Source organism: Chinchilla lanigera, unplaced genomic scaffold, assembly GCF_000276665.1.
Source record: "Chinchilla lanigera isolate Chin_1 unplaced genomic scaffold, ChiLan1.0 scaffold00068, whole genome shotgun sequence".
NCBI lineage: Eukaryota > Metazoa > Chordata > Mammalia > Rodentia > Chinchillidae > Chinchilla > Chinchilla lanigera.
Genome location: NW_004955469.1, coordinates 7,662,845 through 7,685,279, shown reverse-complemented (window position 1 = coordinate 7,685,279; position 22,435 = coordinate 7,662,845). Strand labels below are relative to the sequence as shown.

Genomic DNA, 22,435 nt, shown 5'->3' with positions numbered 1-22,435 from the left:
TGCTTGGGAAGTTTTCTGCTCTTACTTCTGTGAACAGGTTTATGTATGGCCTTCCTGCTATCTTCTTATTTTTCATTGATTCTGATTAATCTTTTTATTTTTATCTTTTGATTAATCTTATATTATTATTATTATTTGCATCACCTAGCAGCTGTTGCATTGATTTTTTTGTGGTCCCTTGCTGTTTTCAAGAATTTTTTTATTTGATGATCGCTAACTGCAAATCTATTTTCTGGATCTAATAGTCTGTCCTCACATTGGTTGATTCTGCTGTGTATATTTTCAACAGAATTTTCATTTTCCTGGATATCTTTGAATCTGTTTTATGGAATCCATTTCTTAGGTTGGGCATTCATAGTTTCCATCACTTTTCTAAGCACTTCTTGTTTTAAAATTTGTGTCTACTTTAGATTTAGTAACCCTGTCCTTCATTACAGTCATCATATCTGTAGTTATCTGTGTAATTGTTTCTGATCTGTTTTTTTCTAGAGTGTCATGTATCTGTTTTGTTACTTCCATTGCTACCATTTCAGAAAGTTCAGTTGGGTGGCTTTTAATTTCTTTTACCTCAGTGCCCCCTGGAATTCTTTGGGTGAGCTGGAGGTCTGGGCTTGCATCTTCCTTCCATGTTTTCTCATTTGTATTATCATTTTATTTGTTTTCTACATTAATGCTTATAAATTGTTTATGGTAGGTAGCTTATAACTAGTATTTTGACCTCTTTAAGAAATGACTGCTGGGTGTAATGGTGCATGCCTATAATCCCAGCACTTGGGAGGCTGAGGCTGCAGGATCCCTGTGGGTTCAAGGCCAGCCTGCACTACCTAGTGAGACCCTGTCACAAAAAAGAAGTGACTACCTTTTGGAGATGTCTTCTAATTGTAGCTGCCTTTTGGAATTTGAATCTGTTTCAAAATTCTGCCTCTTCAATTTATTAGGGTTGAGAGGTTGCTGCCTGTTTGGCCTAGCATCCAGTTCTTTGGTACTGGAGCGAGTTATCGTTTATGGCCCCAGGCAATCTCAGTATTGGCATACAAGGAAGAACAACTGATGACAATAACTAGGCCACCTTGGTTAAAGTAGTACAATTGGTAACACCAACAGCTGCATCAAGCACAGTGTAGAAAATGACAAACTATGGTGACTGTTAATTTGTCACCTTTGACCATAGGTACAAGATTTATTTAATAAAATCTGAAACAAACCAGAAAACTGTATACAGTGAGTATCCATTGAATAGAGGAATTTTACCTTCAGGAGCAAATTTAAAAGGGGTAAGAGAAAGAATTAGAGACGTAAAAGAAGAGAAAGAGATTAGAAACAATGCCGAAGGACAAAGGAAGATTATGCTAGGTTTGGCAGACTGGTGAAGAAGACAGGAAAGAATGAAAGAAAAAAACAAAAATAAGAACAAAACAAAACCAAAAACTAAAAGCAGTGTTCACACTCATGAAAAAACAAACACAATTTAAAAAAAAACACAAAAGGAAAAGAAAATTTCTCTGTGATTTCAAGCATGTGGTTATCTTCTGAGATTTACAGTTTTGTGCTAGTATACAATTCATGGCATGTCTCTGTTGCCCCAGGTAGACAAAGGAGGTATAGTGGACCCTGAGTTATGATCAGTCTCACATACAAACACCTTGGGTTATGATTGCAATTTTAGGCTTAAATTACAACAGAAGTCTTAATTTACAACCCAAATGCTGGCCACTTGTGCAGTTGTAAATAAAGACTTGCAATGCCAGAAAAGTATATTAAGCATGTGTAAACATCAGTCTGAACTCATGGATGTTTGTGGATGTGATTTCAGTCAGTGCTTTATATAATCACTATGATTACTGCTATCAGAATGACCCCCCAAAAGCTAGACAAGAAGCTAAGGAAGGAAAATAAAAAGAAAGCAATCAAAATAGAAGGGAATTGTAGAGAAATATGAGTGGTGTTCATGTGAATGATCTTGCTAATATGTACAGCATGTCAAAATCCACCATCTTGATAATTTTTTTTTCATCTTGATAATCTTACAGAGCAAAGATTAGTATAAGGAAGTCAGTGTTACTAAAGGTGTTACTCATATTTGTAGTGTTAGATGAAGTAGAAAGGCTGTTACTGTATTATTGTGGATAAATGAAAAGCAGATGGCAGGTTATACCCTGAATCTATAATTTGTGAAAAGCTAGGGCTATAAATGCAGATCTCATAAAGGATAATCCATCAACAAGTGATCATGGTGAAACACTTCATGCCAGTAAAGGGTGATTTCACAATTTTAAAGCGAGAACTGGGGTTCGTAGTGTAACTAGGCATAGTGAAGCAGCCAGTGCTGATAAAGGGGCTACAAAAATTACACCACTTCAAAATGATGACACAGAGAAGTGACTTTTGCTCTCATCAAATCTTAGACTGTGATGAAACTGGCTTTTTCTGGAAGAAAATGCCCAGGAGAACATGCATTACCCAGGAAAATGCCAGGTCACAAGCCTGTGAGGAATAGGCTAACCTTGTTGCTACATGCCAGTACAAGTGGTGAGCTCAAGATGAAGCCCGTCTTGGCTTATCACTCTGAGACCCCTAGAGTGTTCCGAAAACATAAAGTTGTGAATAGGCTGGTGGTTATGTGGAGATCTTATGCAAAAGCCTGAGTAACAAGAATAGCTTTTCTTGAGTGGATCAGGGAGGCTTTCTGTCCTACTGTTAAGAAACATTTGGAGGACAGAGGTTTACTACTCCAGTCTCTCCTCATTATAGACAGTGCTCCTGTTCACCCATGAGATTTGGAAGAATTGGCTGAAGAATTCCCATGGGTCTCAGTTGAATTCCTCCCACCTAATACAACTCCTCCACTGCAGTCTGTGGACCAGTAGTTTATAGCTAACTTGAAGAAGCTGTACCCCAAGGAGTTGTTCCTCAAGTGCTTCCAGATGGTCTCAGGTTTAAGCCTTAAAGAGTTCTGGAAAGAACATTGCAACATCCTTTCTGTGTGGGGTTAATTGAGAAATCCTGGGCCAGTCTCTGTAAGCACACTGAGATCTGCCTAGAAGAAAGTGTGGCCTAAAATTATACAGGGGAGAGACTTTGAAGGCTGTGTAGAGGAGCCTGTGGCTTCAGTTGATCCTGTGGTTGGTGACACTGTCACTATAGCAGAGTCCATAGTCTTGCAGGTAGATGGTGGTGATGTTGAGAAACTGGTGGAAGAACACTCAGGAATTATCTACAGAGGAGCTTCAGCAACTTCTGGCTGAGCAACAGAGAATGGCAGCTGAGGAGCTCTCTGAAGAGGAGGGGGAGTAGCAACAACCAGTGCAGCAAAGTTCTTCTGAAATAAAGGATATCCTGAAAAAATGGATGGAACTACAGATATTTGTAGAGAAGACCCACCCAGACCGTGAAAAAGCCAGTTGTTGCTTTGACTTGCAGAATGACAATGTCATGTCATACTACAGAACAGAGTTAAAGAAAAGAAGAGATAGAAATAGATAACCTTAGACCAGTTTTTAGTTTTGGGAAGGTTGAGACCTAGTAAGCCAGAAACAGGTCCTAGTGGGCTATAGACTTGTTCAGGGAGAGAAAGCACAGCAGAGAGCCAGATTCCTGATGTTCTTATGGGACTCTCCTTCCAAACAGTGGCTACCTTCCATTTCATCCTCCCTTCCTACAAGCCAAAGATGTCAATTTGAATGATGAATACTTTATGAAATTGTTGTTTCTGGTAAACGAGGCACATTTTATAACTTTGGTGACTACACTAGGAAGATTATTGGTGTTTCTGGTAAATTGTGCAGATTATACAACCCTTTTTTATTATGAAAGGTTAGTTAGGGAGTGCTTTGGTAGGTTTGGAATGCATTATATGTATTTCTGTTATTTCTTATGGGCAAATTAGTCTTGAGTTACAACCAACTTGGGTTACAGCCAGCCCTCATGAATGAATTGAGTTCTTAAGTCAGTGGCCCACTGGAGACAGAGCCCAGATCTGTGCTAGATGATCCCAGGAAGCCTGAAGTAGGGTTAGGGTGGGGTTTTCATTCTGGTGCTTTCAATTCCATAGAAGTTCGGGCTGATCCTGACCCCTGGTTGTGGGATTGGGGCCTGAGTTTTTCAGCCTCTGGGTGTCTCTTGCTGGCTTGACCTCAGCTCCCTGACCCTCAGTGTATCCTGTGTTTGTCCCTCATGCAGTCACTATGGGATTTCAACACTGGGAGTCCTGAGATGAAGCCTATGCAAGGCTGCTTGAGACCCAGGTTTAGTTGGCCCCTCCGTAAAATGGCATTTGGCCAGTCATTCTCTCTAGGGATTATGGCAGTCCCTTGGAATAGAGTAACTCACCAGTTGTGGTGCACAGCATCCCTTGCTCTGTTCTACTGGTGCTTTTCTTCATGGAAGCCTCTGGAGTCACATGGTCTCACTGTCTCTGTAGATTTGATCCTCCTCCCTCATGCCATGAGCTGGGAGCTGGGGTGAAAGTGAGGTTTGTCCCCTCATTTTTCTGCATTGTGGTTTATCTCTGGGCTCCAATTTTCCCCCTCAAATCCTTTCTGGGTCCTGGGGATCTACCTCCTTCTTTGTTTTCTCCCATGTTGTTATTTTCCAGTGTCTTGATTCCTAATATTGGAGAGGTTATTTTATTGCTGTTTACCATTCCACCATATTTGTTGGCATTGTCTCCTCTATGCCTTTTAATGGCTTGATAGCTCAGTTCTTTTTAGTGCTTGAATAATATTCCATTGTCTGGATAAGTTCCAGTTTATCCGACTGATGGACATACTGGTTGCTTGCATGGTACGGCAAGTAGTAATGAAGGTGCTGTAAACGTGAGTGTGCAGGTTTTGTGTGCACATAAGTCTTCACCTCTTAGGGTAAATGCCAAAGAATGCGATTTCTGAATTATGTGGTAACGGTATGTTTAGCTATGTGAGAAGCTGCTAAACTCTCCCAAAATGGCTGTACCGTTATCCATTCCTAGTAGCAATGAATGGAGTTCTTGTTCCAGATCTGTCCAGAATTTGGTGTCATCAGTGTTCTGTAGTTTGGACATTTTAATAGATTTGTAGTTGTATCTCTTTGTTTTAATTTTTAATTCCCTAATGATATATGATACAGTGCATTTTTTGTGTGTTTATTTGCCATCTGTATCTCCTTTTGGTGAGCTATCTTTTCAGATCCTTTGCTCTGTTCTTCCTATCACTTTTTAAAAAATTTCTTTTCTGTATTGAACAACAATCCTTTATCAAATAGGTGTTTTCCACGTATTTTCTCTCTTATTGTCTTATTCTCTTGACAATGTCTTTTGCAGCATAACTTTTAAATTTTAATGAAGCCTAGTTTTCTTTTCATGGATCATGCTAGTGATGTTATAGCTAGAAAGGCATCACCATACCCAGCGTCATCTAGATTTTGTCCTGTGTTATATCTAGGAGTTGCACAGTTTTATGTTTCAAAATTAGGCCTATGGCCAGGTGTGGTGACACACACTTGTCATATCAGCTCTTGGGAGGCTGAGGCAACAGGGTTGTTGAGTTTGAGGCTACCTTGAATTACACTGTGAGGCCCTGTCTCAAAAAAAAAAACAAGAAAATTAGGGCTGTAATTTACTTAGAGTTAATTTTTGTGAAGGGTAGTAAGGTTTGTGTCTAGATTCATTTTTTTCATATGAATGTCCAGTTCTTCAACACCATTTGTTGAAGACTTGTCTTTTTTCCATTGGATTGCCATTTTGGAAATATTTATGTGGGTTTGTTTATGAGTGCTCATTTCTATCCTAGTGATTTGTCTGTTCTTTCACTAACACCCTGCTGCCTTGATCATTGTAGCTTTATAGTAAATCTTGAAGTTAGGTAGTGTCAGTTCTCCAACTTTGTTTTTATTTGAAACAAAGAATTGACAATCTTTCACAATCATTCACAGTCTTTTGTCATTCCAAATGGTAGAATCAGTTTTTCAGTATGCACAAAATAACTTACTGGGAATTTGAGATTGTATTCAATCTATAGATCAATGGAAAGAACTGTCATTTTGACATTATTTAACCTTCCTTTATGAACATAGAATATCTGTTAATGTTCAGTTTTATTTTGATGTCTTTCATCAGAGGTTTGTAGTTTTCCTATATAAATCTTACACGTATTTTTCTAAATTTATACCTAAGTGTTTCATTTTGGGTGTGCTAATGTAAGCAGCTGTTGGAGGCTGAAGGGGTAAATTTGCTTGAGTTCCCCAGAGAAAGCATGCAGAGGCAGACATAAGCAACAGCAAGCAGCAAGAGCAGAGAGAGCAGCCTGCGTGTTTATTGTCAGTCCTTATATATGTTGTTATTGCATATTTATATTCTTGTGTGCTTACTAATGTAGCACATGTGCATTTGCCTGTGCTGTCATGGCTACGTAAGTCTGTCCTGCTGTGCGCCTGTGCTAGACAGTGAGGTCATGTCCTCACATGTCCTCAGATACCCAAGCTTTGATGTAGTCTGTTGTGGCTCCCCATAGCAGGATTATGTTTTAATTTTAATTTTTAATTTTTTAAATATCTGGTATTATGTTTTAATTAGAAATTCCACTTGTTCATTGCTGATATATAGGAAAAACTTTTGTATACTGTATTAACCGTCTATTCTATAACGTAGTTATAATTGCTGATTAGTTCCAGAAAAATTTTTTTTAGTAAGTTGTTTTGACTTTCTTCATAGATAGTCAAATTATCCTGGAACAAAAACAGTTTAATTTCTTGATTCCTAATCTGTGTATCTTTTATTTCCTTTTTCTTCCACATTTTGACTTCTGTAGTGATCTAGTACTAGCTGCTTTTCTTGACACTTCTGCCTTCACTTTGAGGTTATCTGTGGGCAGCAGTGGGAGAGAATAAAGGAGAGGGGAAAATTTGGGTTCTTTCTCCCCCTCGCTTTGTGCTTCAGTTCTTGTGGAGCAGAACTAAAAGGTTTCTTCTGGATTTTTCCATATGTACCACGACCTTCAATTTGGGGGCCCTGGCTTTGTAGAGTTCAGGCTTAGAGATACAAGATGGGAAAATGGTAAACTTACCACCTATTCAGTGGTCTTTTAAATTCTGTATTCTTAATCTACCCACTTATGCTTACTCGTTAATGATATCAGATAATACTAGCGTATATTCTGTGCAGGTTTTATTCTTGCATTCAGTCGGTGTAGTTAGTAAGTGCTCATTCCATTTTCCTGGGATCTAGAACTTTGAATGTTTATACCTTATGTCAGTCAGTAATCTGATGCAGCTACCTTTTGCCCCCATGACAGCAAGTCATTTTGAAGGCATTTCTTGTTAGGGAATGTGCAGTTAGCTGAAGGCTATTCTCCAGGAAGAGTGCAACAGTGAGAAATGACAACTCCAGGCAGCTGGGGGAGCTGGTTAAGGTCACTGTGCGGAAGGAGAATCTAGGCCCCTGGTACTGTTTCCTCATTTGCCTTTTGGCCAACATGTCCTAAACATCTTTTCAGAAAGTGGACTAAGCTGTTTATTTGTTTTCATACTTGTGAGCTGCACTATTTTATTTCATGGGTGTTCCATAACTTGTTTAAGCATTTTCATAATGAATTTTCCTTTTTTCGTTCCCCTTTTCTTTTCTTCTTTTTCATTCCTCCTATTTTCCTTTTTAAAAAAAATCCCAGGAAACAAAAAACTGTATTAGTCAGCTTCTTTGTTACTTGACACCCTCAATTTGAGGGAGGGTTTAGTTTGGCTCATGCTTTCAGGGAATTGAGTCCATGATCAGCTGGCTTGAAGGCATCATGGTGGGAGGGCCTGGTGGAGCAAACCTGTACAGTTTATGAGTCTGGGAAGCAGAGCAGGGGTAACATGGCTGGAACGGAAAGGGCCCGGACCATGTTCCCAAAGTCATGCTGCCATAATCTATCCAGACATATCCAGAAGTCTGCTTTAATCTCCTGGGTGACTGTCATGCCAATCAAGTTGACACAATTGAGTTTAACTAACCCTTATTACTATCTTTATGTTTTTCTATATCTTTATACATTTTACTGGATCAAAGCTGGTATATATGTAAAAACTTGGAAGATACTGCCAGTTGCCCTCCAAAATGCTTGTGTCAATGTATATTCACCAACAATCTGTCAGAGTATGTGTTTCCCTGTTGTCTCCAAGCACATACATTTAAACATTTAAGAACTCTTTTAAGTCCAAACATAAAATGTATTCAGTTTGCTAAAAATTGCAAACTGAAAAATTGCAAAAAAGCAACATAATGACATTAAAGCTTAAGGAAAAACCCCGCATATTACAAATACATTTTCATTTTCATGTTTACCTTTAATCTTTGTTTATATGGATATATGATAGTTAAGTAATTGTTACTGTACCGTAAGGAGAATTTGGTGCTTTAATTTTGTCACTTAACACATCATAAGCTGGGTGCTATGTAAAAAGCCCAGACTTTTTTTTTTTTTTCCTCCTTTGGGGTTGGGTCTGAAGATATTGCCTAAGATGACCTCAAACTTTGGGCTTAAGTGATCATCCTACCTCAGCTTCCTGAGTGCTTGGACTAGCTTGAACCAGCTTCATGATTGTTTTTGAAACAACTAATTGTAGCCTTATGCTATAGCTGCAAATTTTGAGAATTTTTAAATACTATCAACAATTTTAGAAACTTTACAGAACAGTGCTACATGAATATAATTTTCTAAAACAATAGAAACATTAGATGTATTGTCTTTTTGAGCCTGGGTTTCCTCAAACTTGCAGTGATCCTTCTGCCTCAACCTCCTGAGTGCTGGGATTACAGGTGTATGCCTCCATGCCTGACTTAAATTATTTTTCACACAGTGAAGTCAAACCGTACTTGGGTGTTAAGTTTCTGAAGTCAGTAAGGGGAAAATCTGAAATACATAAAAACTTTCGAACAGAGATACTATGGTGGAAAACAGCATACAGTTCTTTCAGGAAGCTCAGCGTGACAAGTTCTTTTCTTCATATTGGAAATGATTACTTTTTGTTAGTTGAACCCAGGACTGTCACATTGAGTACATCGCCAGCCCTTTTTACATTTTCTGTTTCGACACAGGGTCTTGCTAAGTTGGTAAGTTGCCCAGCCTGGGTTGAACTTTTAATCCTTCTACCTCAGCCACCCAGAATGCTGGGTTTACAAGGTGTGCGCCACCATGCTGGGCTGTATAACCTCGTTTGAAGAAAGAAAATATATACCCTTACAAAGTCTCAAGGTGTTTATCCTTTCAAAGGCCAGACCAGAGGGAGCCTGAGCAAGGTGCTAAGGGTTGACTTTCTTCCTGTGATCTGTATGTAATTGCCTTCTTGGTACTGTATTGTGTCTCCCTCCCATCATCCTCCCCACCCCCTCAGCTGAGAACATAAACTTACGTAGTTGAACTGTATTTTTTTGGTACTGGAATCAAACTCAGGACCTTGCACTTGCCAGGCAGGCACTGTGCTGCTGAGCGATATCCCCAGTCCCTGCATTGTATTTTTAAATGTGGTAATTTTAAGAACAGTAACAAAATTAATGCCAAGTTTATTTAGCAATTTTTTTGGGGGGGACGCGGAAATTGAACCTGAACCTGTGCTTACTATGGGCCTCATACATAGTAAGTACATGCTCCGCCACTGACCTATACCACTAGCTTGTAAAAGAGTTTTACATGTCTTTTTGTTCATTATAGGTTTATCAGTGGGGTAGGACCATTTCATTTGGTATCTCAGATATCTTTGGTGTATATTTTTATGTCTTGTTTGATTCGTTTGTAATAATTGTGTGACTTTAAGATACTATAATTTTGCCATTTAGATAATTAAGTTTCTAAAGTGTGTAGTTTGTAGTTATTTTCAGAAAGTCAAATGCTAAAAGAAAATAATGAAATAGCATCTGTCATTATTTACAAATGAGCTTCTCCCTTACTAGATTTATCAACTACCTGCAGTAGTAGTCATAGTAGGTACTGAGTGAATTATTACATTCAGTTCTCTCACAAGAATGTAAACTATGGGCAGGTGAGGGTGTTTATTCGCATGCCTTTTTTTTTTTTCCACATGCCTGTTAAAGAGCTGTTCAGTAAGTGTCAAGTGAGTGATTAGTGTCAAGTTTATATCATTCTGCCATTGTAGCAATGAAGAATGAATCTTAGAGTGATTGAAGCACTACTCCAAGGATAGACTTCTAGTAATGGAATTGAAATCCAAATACATGTGGGATGATTGTTGTCATTTTGACGGTGAGGATATACTAACCTTATTGTAGCCAGATGTGTGCAGTAAGGCAGACATGTTATTAATTCAATATTAATTATTGCTGTGGGTCAGCTTTGCAAACTTTCTTAAAGGGCTAGATTGTAAATATTTTAGACTTGCAGGCCAGATGCTTTCTGTGGCATTTATTCCATTCTGCCATTGTAGTGTGAAAGCAGCCTTAGACAGTTAAGAAATGGATTCACGTGGCTGTGTTCCAATAAAACTTTATTTGCAAAAATAGATGGCAAGTTAGTTATGTCCAAGCTAGTGTAGCTTGTATAGTTTGCTAGCCCCTATTTTAGGTGATCTCTTGCCACCAGTGCCAGTAGTGATGACACATATGTGGGACCTGAAATTGCATGGCAGTGCTTGTAGTATGGTGAGCCAGTGAGGCAGATTATAGTTTAATCTGTATTGTTTCTCAAGATTAATCTGGAAATGAAAACAAAATTTAGAAAATTATCATGAAGAATGTAGCAATCTCCAGGAATTCTTGTCCTTACTTTGAGAATATGTGATATAAAGGAATAATAGAAGTAGAAAAGGATATAATAAATGAGATGTATTATAAAAGGTATTATGGTATTCAGTTTCATTCTGTCCTTTCATTTAAATTTGTATTACCTAGTGGAAGACCAAGACTGGGGACAGATGAGCAAGCTTTTCAGTATTGTTTTTCCTTTATAATTATATGCTACTGGAACCATTCTTTGTTTTTTTTAATCTCTAGAAACTAGATTTTATTAGATTTTTGCTGATTTTGAGTACTTTTTCTTTGGCTTACTTTCTGCTTAGAATTATTACTATTATTATTATTATTATTTTTTTTTTTTTGGTTTTTTTCTGGTACCGGGAATCAAACTCATGACCTTGTACTTGCCAGGCAGGTGCTGTGCGGCTGAGCTAAATTCCCAGCCTCTTATTTTTTTTTTTTTTTGAGACAGGGTCTCACTATGTAGTTCATACTGACCTTGAACTCACTATGGGCCCAGGCTGGTCTCAAACTCAAGGTGATCCTCCTGCCTCAGCCTCCAGAGTGCTGGGATTGCACCCCCATCTGTGTAGAATTCTTTTGACTTGGAGTATATTATTCATTATGTCACACGTGTTGAAGCCAACTGGTAACATTTCAGTGATCTGGGAAAGGCCCGGTTTTTTTTTGGCTTTCGAGATTGAACATAGGGGCTTATATATATTAGGCATGCATTCTTCTATAGAGCTATAGCCTCAGCTTGAAAGAAAGGGCCAGTTTTAATGATTAAAATATTAATTGTGGAATGTTGAGAAATATTCTAACTAAACTTTTTATAATATGGCATTTTCCCTTAATGGATGTGACATTCATATACTTGCCATTTAATTTGTGATTACAACATATTTAAGGATGGTTTATAATAGTTTAATCTACAATAATCATATTTGAGAATAATTTATAGCAGTTTAATGTACTGGGGAAAATTATGCTAATTGTCTAGATATTTTTTCTTCTCAGAGAAAGACAAATTTCAGCTGAGGAGCTAGGAATGTAGCTCAGTGGTAGAGTGCTTGCCTGGCATGTGCAGGGACCTGAGTTTAATACCCAGTACCACTTAAAAAAATTTCAGCTGGGCATGATGCCCCACACTTGTAATCTCAGCACTTGAGTGGCTGAGGTAGGAGAATCATTGCAAGTTCAAGGCCAGCTTGAATTACATAGCATGACCCTGTCTCAAAAAAATTTTTTTGAGACAAAAATGTAGTGCAAGCCGGCCTTGAACTCGATTCTCCTGCCTCAGCGTCCTGAGTGCTGGGATTATAGGCATGTACCACCATGCCTGGCTCAAAAATTTTTTTTCAGCAAAAAATGTCATGAGGTCATAATGGCATATGCATGTAATCCAGCACTCAGGAGGCTGAGGCAGGAGGATCGCTGTGAGTTGAAGGCCAGCCTGCACTACATAGTGAGACCCTATCTCAAAAAAACAAAAAAAAAAAGTCATGAATTTTACATCAGTAGCATCCATGTAATGGACTATTGTGTTCTAGCCTTTTACAAATAGAGTGAAAATATGCATTTGTACACAATTATGTAAGAAGTTTAATGAAAGTATTGGGATTCTACTCTGCCACTTGTGAATTGCATGCTCTTTAGCAAGTTAATACAGTTTTCTTTTCTAGGTATCTGTTTCCTAATCTATGAAAAAGAGATGATAATAGTAATGATAATAGCATGTAGTTTTTGCATGAGGATTAAATGAGATAATACATGAATGTATGCAGAGGTTTTCTGTCTTTTTGTTTTTGAGGTAGTGTCTTTCTGTGCTGCCCAAATTGGTCTTGAGCTCTTGGGCTCAAGCCCTCTTCCTCTCTCAGCCTTCTGAAGAGCTGGTAGTATTTCCCATCACAGTCAGCTCATTGCCTGTACAGTTGTAGCAAAGTGCTTGGCATGGCCTAAGTTTGTCGACATAAACAACTATACTATGTGATAGAAAAGGTGCATTTAGGAGTTCTTAGGATTTGGGGATGTTTGATATGAAAACAGAAGATCTGTTTTCTTCTGTTTTCATGGTGGTGGTGCATATCTGTAATCCCAGCACTCAAGAGTCTGAGGCAGGAGTATTGAAAGTTTAAGGTCAGCCTGGGCTACTTAGACCTTGTCTCAAACACACACACACACACACACACACACACACACACACACACACAGCTTACCTATGTCATTTCTGTTTAAGTGCAGTGTTATGCACTTATGTACTCTGTTATAGCTTTTCTTTATATTATTTCCTAAATTATATTCAGTAATATGTTTATGCAAAACAGTGATGATATGTGAAATTGTGTCTCATCTAATCCAGGATCCTGCAGAAAAAATAATTAAATTAGAAATAAGACATAGCACCACATTTTTACCACAGGAAGCAAATGTACAAGGTCATTTATGTATTGGCTGTAGACTTTGTAGAGATGGGAAGTGAATCTGGAAATAAAAGAAGATGGGAGGGCAGAAAAAGGAAGAGGAAGTAAAAATGATTAAGATGTGATATGTGTATGTACCAATTTCCCAAGATGAATATAATTATTATGTATTACAAACTTATACTAATAAAGAAGAAGCTGAACAATATTTTAAAAGCTACCAAATACAGGGACAGTGGCTGGTCTTTATCTATATCAGGCTCTCACTGTATTTTTACTCTTTTAAAATGTACAGTTAGCCTGGCTTCCTGTACTTCTTTCCAGCAGAATAATAAGCAGCTTGGTTGAATTATAAATTGTACAGTGGTTTACCATGTCTTTTATTGTCTCTAGGATGATTGAAGAAGGTGGAAACAAGTGGAAGACCATGGCAGAGAAGAGGCAGCTATTCATAGAAATGCGTGAGTTTCCAGTGCTCCTGGGGCCCTTGTTCCAGGGTGCAGAATGCTTCCTTTTACTGCTAAGTCAGCTTTGATCAGAAATTTTGTTATAAGTTTTAGAGAAGGAGGAATGGGAGTTAAAACAAAAGGGGGCAGAAAGGAATGGCGTGGTTCTCAATATGTGAAGGATTGTTTTGCTGTTTGACTGCTTGTCTTTGTGATTTTGACCATGTCACTTTGACCAGTCCACAGTTGCTGAACCTCAGATTCCTTTGGCATTCATAGTATAGGGCAATTGATCTGGACTAGTGATTGTGAAACCTTTTCAAAGCATACTACTTTAAGCATAAGAGGAGTATTATGAAATTGATGCTGTGTGGTTGTAGCAGGAGAGTGGAGGCAGAAGCCCAGCCTAGAATACACCTCTTCAACACCTTGAAGAGTTCTAGAATTCTGCATATAACAGTGTGAAAATCAAGCTGGTGTGGTGGCGTATGCCTCTCTGCAAGTTGGAGGCCAGCCTGGGCTACAAAGTGAGTTCAAGGCCATCCTGAACTGCATAGTGAAACCCTTTCTCAAAAAGAATCCCCCTCCAAAAAAAATAACCACCTGTGTGAAAGTTAGTGGATAAAGTACCGAAAGACCTTTTCAGGGCTTTTTCTTTTTTTGTTTTGGTTCCAGGAATCGAACTCAGGACCTTGAGCTTGCCAGGCAGGTGCTGTTGCTAAGCTATAGCCTTGGCCCTCAAAAGACTTTTTCAACTCTCTACATTTAAAAAAAAATTCTGTAGAAACTTAGTGTTGGAAGGCAATTCAGATCTTTGTTGTCCTGTCAAGTATCGGCAGGACAAGTATTTGCTAGGGATAATAGAGAAGACATTTTGCCATTGTCTGGGTAATGGCTGGGTGATCCTTAAGGACTTTTGTAGTTTGGACTCTCTTAATTGTCAGTCATCCAAGTGAGATACTTTTTTTCACTTTACCTTCCACAAAAAGAACAGAAAAAAAATTTTTTTTCCAAAGCATAGCTGAATTTTACCTTATAAATGAGTCTTGAGTCTTCCTCTGATCACAGTGGTGTTACATCCAGAGTCTAAGGTTAGAAAGCTTGGGTTAGATCTAGCTTTATAACTTTAGGCAAGTTAGTTAATCACTCTCTACCTCAGTTTCCTCATCCATAAAATAGAATAGTTCTGCATAGAATTATTGTGAAGATTAAACAAGATAGTGTAAGGAAAGCACTTTGTACAGTGCCTAATGTAGAACAGTAAATATGGTTAACTGTATATTAAATTTTTAAATCATTGTTATTTTCTGAACTAAAACAGTAAGTGTTGGGAGCAGCTGAAGCTGGAAAGTAATTACACGTGCAGGACAAGGGGAGTTAGGAGAACATGGGAGCTCTGAGACACAGGAGCTCCTCAAAGTATGTAAACAAGCCTTTGTAGCTTGTTAACTGATTGCTGGGCAACGAGGTGGAAATTAACCAACCTCTGGAGGGTATAAATAAATGCTGTACTGTTCTTGGGTAGGTTCCTCTTCTCTGCTCAGGAGAGAGGCTCTCCACCTGATCCCAGCATTTTGTGTCTTGTCTATTTTTTACTCATTCTCATTGCTGTTCCTTCCCGGGGTATGGCAAGAACCTAACGGAGCCGTACAATTGGTGCCCAGAGTGGGGCCCCCATGGGAATAAGAGGGTGGTGAGAATGCTTCCAAAAGTGCATGACAGAAGGGAGGAAGCACATTTGTGAGAGCTAGTGTTCAGCGCTGGAGTGCATGGTACCGGCATATCAGGTGTAAAACACGGGAATATGTGTTTTTTAGGGCCAGAATATATACAGGCTTCAAAGAAGCCATGGAGAAAGGGATATTGAAGTGCAGGTAGAGTCTCAAGACTCCTGGGGGTATGTGTCTGTAGAAGTGTTTGTTGCGTGTTTGACTCCTGTATTTAATTTTCTGGATGTTGGTTTTGGAGGGGTTTTGTAACCATGAAGGTATTTGGCTCAGAACATTATGTTAAAATCAAGTCCTGAGCCTAAGCGGGACATGGAGAGTGGAACAGCTCTGCTTATAGAGGCTGAACCCTCTAGCCTGGTTCAAGTTAAGAAGAAAGGAATGGTGGGGGACGAGAGAGTTTTCCCCACCAGAGGGGTGTTTCCTTGCAAATACTGTTTCACAATGCTTGGTTAATTTGACTGAGCCACAGGCAGCTACTCCAGCCTCTTCAGCTAGGGGAAATATGGCAGCAGCACAGGTGCCTTGAGCCTCTCAGGGAGTATAGCCATTTTCCCTGTCTCTCTTGCAATTAGCATTAAAAGAAGCTAGAGGGGCAAGGGAGACCATGGAGGGTTTTCAGCACATCTACCCTGTAACTGAAGTTCAAGTCCCTGAAAATTCAGGACAAGTTATACGTCATTATGAAGCCATACCTTTTAAAACCCTGAAAGAGTTAGAAGAAGCTGTTGCTACTAGAGCCCCACTGTTCCCTTTACTTTGAGTTCAGTAGAGATTCTAGGACAGCAGCTTATGGCCCCAAATGATTGGAAGGCAATAGGCAAAGCATGTTTGAATCCAGGTGATTACTTACTGTGGAAAGGAAACTTTTTTGAATATTGCACAAACCAGGCAATTCATAATGCTGTTCATAATATACCCATTACAAAGGATGTGTTAGTTGGGGAAGGTGCCTTTGCTATCACCAATAATCAACTGACTTTTGAACTGCCAGCATATGAGCAAACCAAGATGGCTGCCATGAGGGCCTGGAGGGAACTTCCTTCCAAGGGTAAGACAGCCCTTAATTTGGCTTCTATTTATCAAGGCAGTGGGATCACAGGAGGCAGGGCCAGGAGGGCGACACGGGCTGAGTGGTTAGTGACTGAGACCCAAGTGACCCAGAAGCTGACCAGATGAGCCTTTTCAAGATTTTGCCACACGCTTAATGTAAGCTAGTGAGAGGATCATAGGTAATACAGAAGCTAGCAAATTAATAGTTCAACAACTGGTCTTTGAAAATGCAAATAGATGGTGTAAAGAGGCATTAAGAGCCCACAAAAAATGGGTGATGTTGCCAGAGATGATTCGGATCTGTGCAGATATTAGCTTCTCATATGTACTGGGGGCTGCTCTGGCAGCAGTTGTTAATCAAGTTGTTCATCCAGAGGCTGGAGGAAAAGGAAAATACAAAGCTATTTGTTTTCATTGTGGCAATAAGGGACATTTTGCCCAGAATTGCTCTGCTACACCTATAAGAGCAGCACAGACATTATTTGTCTCTTCAACTAAACCTGGCAGTCCTTGTACTAAGTGTCAACGAGGGTATCACTGGAATAATCAGTGTAGATCTAGAACTGTTGGAAAAGGTCGGCCCTTCCCGAGAAACACCCATTGGAACTTGTTTCTGCCCCATCAAATAATGGGGGCCACCCAGATGGCTGCAGTGGGGGATGAGTACATTCAGCTACCCAGCGTGGGCCCCCTACTCGTATCCCTTTCCATACCTGCTGGACACCAATGGCTGGTGGCTTTGTGGCGGGGGACACCCTCCTGCCTTGTTCTCCTCTGCCACACACCTGTTGCACTTGAGCCCAGGTTTTGATCTGTGCCCCAGAAGGCCCAGCTGCTGCAGTGTGGGGGTGCAGGTGAAACTGCAGCGTGATGCTTCAGTTCAGTGCACGCTCAGGTGGCAGATGCCGCTGTGCAGGGCCCGGGACTCCAGAACCCCAGTCGGCTCCACATACTTCCTGTGCTCCCACTGCCTTACCGGCTGCCTGGAGGAGGCCCCAGCAAGCACGCAGGGTCCTGTGGCACCGGAGGAGGTCAAGGGGGCAGTCAGGAAGGCTTCCCTACCACCAAAGGCCAGGCAGGAGCAGCAGGAGGCTCAAACTAGTGAGATGGCCCCACAGCCCACGTTGCAGATGCCAAAGCGGCCACTGGCAGCAGGGAGGACTGGGGACAGTGGGGATGCAACCACCACTGTGTAGGAGAGGTCACCGCCAGGTGTAGAGCTGGGCAAGAAGCACCTGTGCTTCTGGCAAAAATATGGCTATTATCACTGCAAAGATTGCAGCATTTGCTGGGAGAGTTCCTATGTATGGTGTGTTAAGGGTACGAACAAGGTTTACTTTAAACAGTTTTGCAGGACGTATCAGAAATGTTACAGCACTTACCAAGTAGAGGATACCACCTGTCAAAGTTGTAAAAGAACTAGGTGTTCTTGCTCAGTAAGACTTTGCTACTTAGACCCCAAACACTCCCATCGTCAAGACCTGTGTGAGAGATGCAGGGCCAGGCACCTGTCCTGAGCCAGCGCTGGTACATGGAATCCAGACAGAAACAAAATATGCAGCGGCCAGAGCAAAAGTGACAGCCAACGTGCACAGCGGCTGGGCACCGCCACTGAGCCACCTAAGGGAGTGGTGCAGGCAGTAGAGCCCATTCTGGAGAATAAGGCAGGGCTGCTGAGGGCCTGCCACCAACTTGCCCAGCCCCAAGGTGATAAAATAAAAGCTGCAGCCAGTTACTGCCAGAGCCTAAAGTGTCAGCCCCTGCCTTTGCCCAAGGTCGTGACTGGGGGCGGCTGCCTCATGGGCAGCCACACCCTCCCACCTGGCTGCTTGCAGCCACTTCCATTCCCCTGCCCACAGAGCCCTTCCCCCAGCTCACTGCTACTCTGGTCCAGGCGCTGCAGGACACACTGGGGTGCCAAATAGAATGAGGGACAAAGAGACCAAGGCCTGGAGCAGGGATGGAGGAGGCTGCCCAGGGAGTAGCTGGCAAAAGACTAAAGCTAGATGGGTCTGGAGAGGGTGGCAAGGATGGGGATGAGGAGCTGTGGGGATTTGGCAGGGGACCTCAAATCAAAAAGCAAGGGAAGACATGGTTGCAGAGGCTGGCAAGGCAGCACAGGACTGGGGCATGAACAGCTCCAGACAGCCAGGGGACCTGCCAGTGGTGGCTAGCCAGTGCCCAGGCCCCAGGGAAGAAGGACAGGGTCACCCAATACTGGCCCAGCCATGCCAGGGCCATACTAGCTCGCGCTGTACCCTATGGCACTGCATGTGGCAAGGGCGGTGGCAGGGCCAGGAGGGCGACACGGGCTGAGTGGTTAGTGACTGAGACCCAAGTGACCCAGAAGCTGGTGGGACCTGGCAGTGGCGACAGGGAGCAGGAAGTAAGGGCCGGCCCTTCGTGACCTTTGTGGAAAGCGCCTCTGAAGCAGAGGAGATGCTCACAATCACCCCACTACAGGTCATACAAAGCCTCTTCCTGAGCTGTATAGCTTCCTGCAGGACTTTATGCTCCAGGCGCTACCCCAGATAATAAAGCAATGAGCTACTGTTTAGGATTGACACTTGCCAAGAAGTGTCCATGTGTGAGTGGTTTATTCTCCTAACATAATGGCTGTAGCCAGTAGCAAAGTGTGGAAGATTTCCTCTTGCATCAACCTGATCCTGCAATTAGAGTTCATCTTATGGGAAGATGCACATTTTTTGTTTTGGAATTTTAGAGGTAATTAATTTAGCTAGCCAAACTAAAGTTGAGTGGCCTTTTTCAAGTACAACCCAAGAGTCTTTGTGTGTCTATTCCTAGACATTGCCCTGATCCTTTTAAGAGGGATCATAAAAATGTCCTGATAATTGACTTCTTTGGATGTGTATGGAAAGTAACAGTTATGACAGAGATTATTAATTTGTGACAGTATTCAGAAATCATGGAAAGCAGCCACATTGTCCTGATGCTTGCTGACGATATGGCCTGCAATCCTAGAAATCGCAAACCAGCTACCATGTTTAGTTACAAGTATATGGAACTAAATGGGTACAGAGATGACATGTATAGAAGCTATGAGGTGACCATGAAAGAATTTTATACAAACAATACATATATATGTAATGACATATATATATATTTTATACAAACAATACATATATATATAATGACATATATATATGTCATTATAGATTAAGGATTGTATTCTATCCAAATTTTTTGATAAGAGATCTCTATTAATTGATGAACAAAATCTGACTAGTCTGTTTACAATTATAAATTTCTAAAAATTGTAAGAGTTACTATAATTCAATTTGATCTAGACTATATTTGAGGGCACTCTGATTTTGTAAGTAAGATGTTTATGTGTTTTGTGTACTTGTTATGTATTTGTCATTTTGTGAGCAGCTGTTCCCCTTTATTTTGAGTTCAACCATTTTTCTTTTATCATTTATCTGTAATACAATTTGGATTATAGACTTAAATGCATGCTTTCTCCTGAGTTATCAGCTAGTTTAAAAAATTGGCTTTCTCGCAGCTTATAAAACAAAACAAAACAAAACAAAGAAATTAAGATATTTAACCACAGTTCCTTATTGGGCAGGATTCCAATTGGTGAATGGAGAGAGGAGTGGCCAACCTTATTCATTAATAAGGAGCCCTCAGTGATCTCCAGAGTCTCTTGGGAGAGACACCCCCAATAATTTATTCATGGTTAAAAGTTTTCAAGAAAAAATAAAGGGGCGGGGGACTTAGCTCAGCAGCACAGCGCCTGCCTGGCAAGCGCAAGGTTGTGAGTTTGATTCCTGGTACCAGGAAAAAAACCAAAAACAACAAACAAACAACAACAAAAAAAATAAAATGTCCTTCCTTAAGAAAAAATAAAAAGTAAGGTGTTCTCATGAAAGATGTCCTTAGTATGAAACTAAATTAAGAGACAAAATTTTCATAATGTATCGTAATTTATTGTTAATTTCATAATGTATTGAAATGTATTCATGATTCTGGATATATGGGTCTTCAAAATGTAAAGCAAGGATTCCTTATGATAAGACCTTTTGTTCAGACTCAGACTTTTGCCTTTAAAAACTTAGGTATATCTCATTAAAGGATAACAGATTAGGTAAAAAGCTTCTTATGTATTAGAGGTGATTGGTTGAAAGGATTTTGTTATGTCAAAATGAAGATTTAAGTATGTTACAAAATGTCATGATTGTCATGTGGCAATGTTATGTATGGATTTGGCTTCTACTTTCAATGTACAAATATGTAATATTGTCTGGTAACATTCTATAGGCGTTTAAATGATAAGATAGCCATGGTTGTTAAGAAAACAACAGTTTTATTTTATGTTCTAAGGTGTTTGATGTTCAGATAGATAGTAATGTTAAGCTTACTGCCTCTATTACAATGTAATGTCATTAAGCTTCTCCTCTGGATGTTTAACAACTGAGATTTGGAGACCAAAAATTAGAAAGATAAATGGGCTAAGAGGATAGTCAATATTTCGGCCTTAGCCCTCTGAGGTCAGAGCAAACCCAGGACAGAAGAGAACCTCTGCTATGGCGTCCTGTAACCCAGTTGAATCCCTGGTTTTCTGATCAAGGGGATTATGGGACCACAGAGGAAAGTGATTCAAGGATGTACAGTGTGCCTAAGGAGAGTTACTTGGAGAGAAAAGGTCTCTCAAGCTTTCACAGAAACCAACTTGGTCAAGCAATGGCCATGACTCATCCAGATGGCTGACACTGACAGTGGATCTGGACGTGCTGTGTATGGTTCCAAAGCAACCCTGAGGAGACTTAACTGACCTTGACGGATAGCAAAAAGGATTAATGTGGGTCACGCTTAACTTGGTCTTAAACATCCAGCAGGAACGCATAACCACAAGATGTATAAATAAGGATTGTCCTAGTAAGATGTTAGTTGTAAAGGGTTCAAATGACCAACAACTTTGGATATTTTGCCAACTAGACTGGCAGCTGACAGTATTGTTAGGGATATTGGGACTGTATTCTCCAAGCATAGCCTTTCCATCATTTACAAAGCAGAGAAGAGAGATGTTGGGAGCAGCTGAAGCTGGAAAGTAGTTACATGTGCAGGATGAAGGGAGCTCCGAGAATATGGGAGCTCTGAGAACATAGGAGCTCCTTGAAGCACATGAACAAGCTGTTGTAGCTTGTTAACTGATTGCTGGGCAGTGAGGTGGAACTTACCTCTCGAGCGTATAAATAAATGCTCTACTGTTCTTGAGTAGGTTCCCCTTCTCTGCTCAGGAGAGAGGACCTCCACTTGATCGCAGCTTTTTGACTCTTGTCTATTTTTTCCTCATTCTCACCACCCTTCCTTCCCAATGGCAAGAACCCAACAGATCCTTATAGTAAGTTTCTGATACTTTTATCTAATTAGCCCTCTCAAATCTGCTGTGTGCTTGATGGAATCATGTGACTTCATGTTACTTCTTTGCTTCAATCTCTTTTCCTTTTTCTTTTTTTTTTTTAATTTTTTTTGAGGGGGTGGGGTACTGGCAATCAAACTGAGCACCTTGTGCTTGCCAGACAGGCACTGTATGCTGAGCTATTTTGCTTTTTATCACTTTGATGATGCCTTAGGCCTCTTCTTTTGTTTGTTTCTTCCTTTCCCCATTTGTATCACATGCCTTGTGGGTTAGTCAGCTTTTTGTCACTATAACCAAATACCTGAGATAATAAACTTTTAAAGAAAAAAAGGATTGTTTTGGCTTCCAGTTTTAGAAGTTTGAGTCTATGATTGTTTCTTTTGGGTCTGTGTTGAGGTGGCATATCATGATGGGTAGGTGATGGAGCATAGCTGCTCCCTTGATGACAGCAATACAAAAAGAGAAAGAAGGAACTGATGTTCTGCTCTCCCCTTTGAGGGAATATCTTCACTTCCCAATAATGCCAGGCTTCTTTTTTTTTTTTTTTTTTTTTTTTTTCCTATCTCAAATGTTCCTACTAGAAGCCCCAGGCACCAGAGCAATAACGGTAACCATGCCAACCCCTATGTTTCCCTGGTTTGACAGGTTTAGGCTTCTTCTTCTGCTACTAACTATATGAGGGCTGTGATATGAGCAGAATGCCAGGC

The 22,435-nt window shown here is 40.4% G+C and overlaps 1 protein-coding gene across 20 annotated transcripts in view; it reads left to right on the top strand.

Annotated features, from left to right (window-relative positions):
* The window catches only part of Dtnb (dystrobrevin, beta), a 368,991-nt gene that overhangs the window by 86,488 nt on the left and 260,068 nt on the right, over positions 1-22,435 (top strand). For all 20 annotated transcript variants that reach the window (XM_013522584.1, XM_013522593.1, XM_013522592.1 and 17 more), the window contains one exon: positions 13,513-13,580. In XM_013522584.1, coding sequence (XP_013378038.1) covers positions 13,514-13,580 — 67 coding nt within the window. In that variant the 5' untranslated portion in view covers position 13,513. Of the gene's footprint in view, positions 1-13,512; positions 13,581-22,435 lie in introns of those variants that run through there.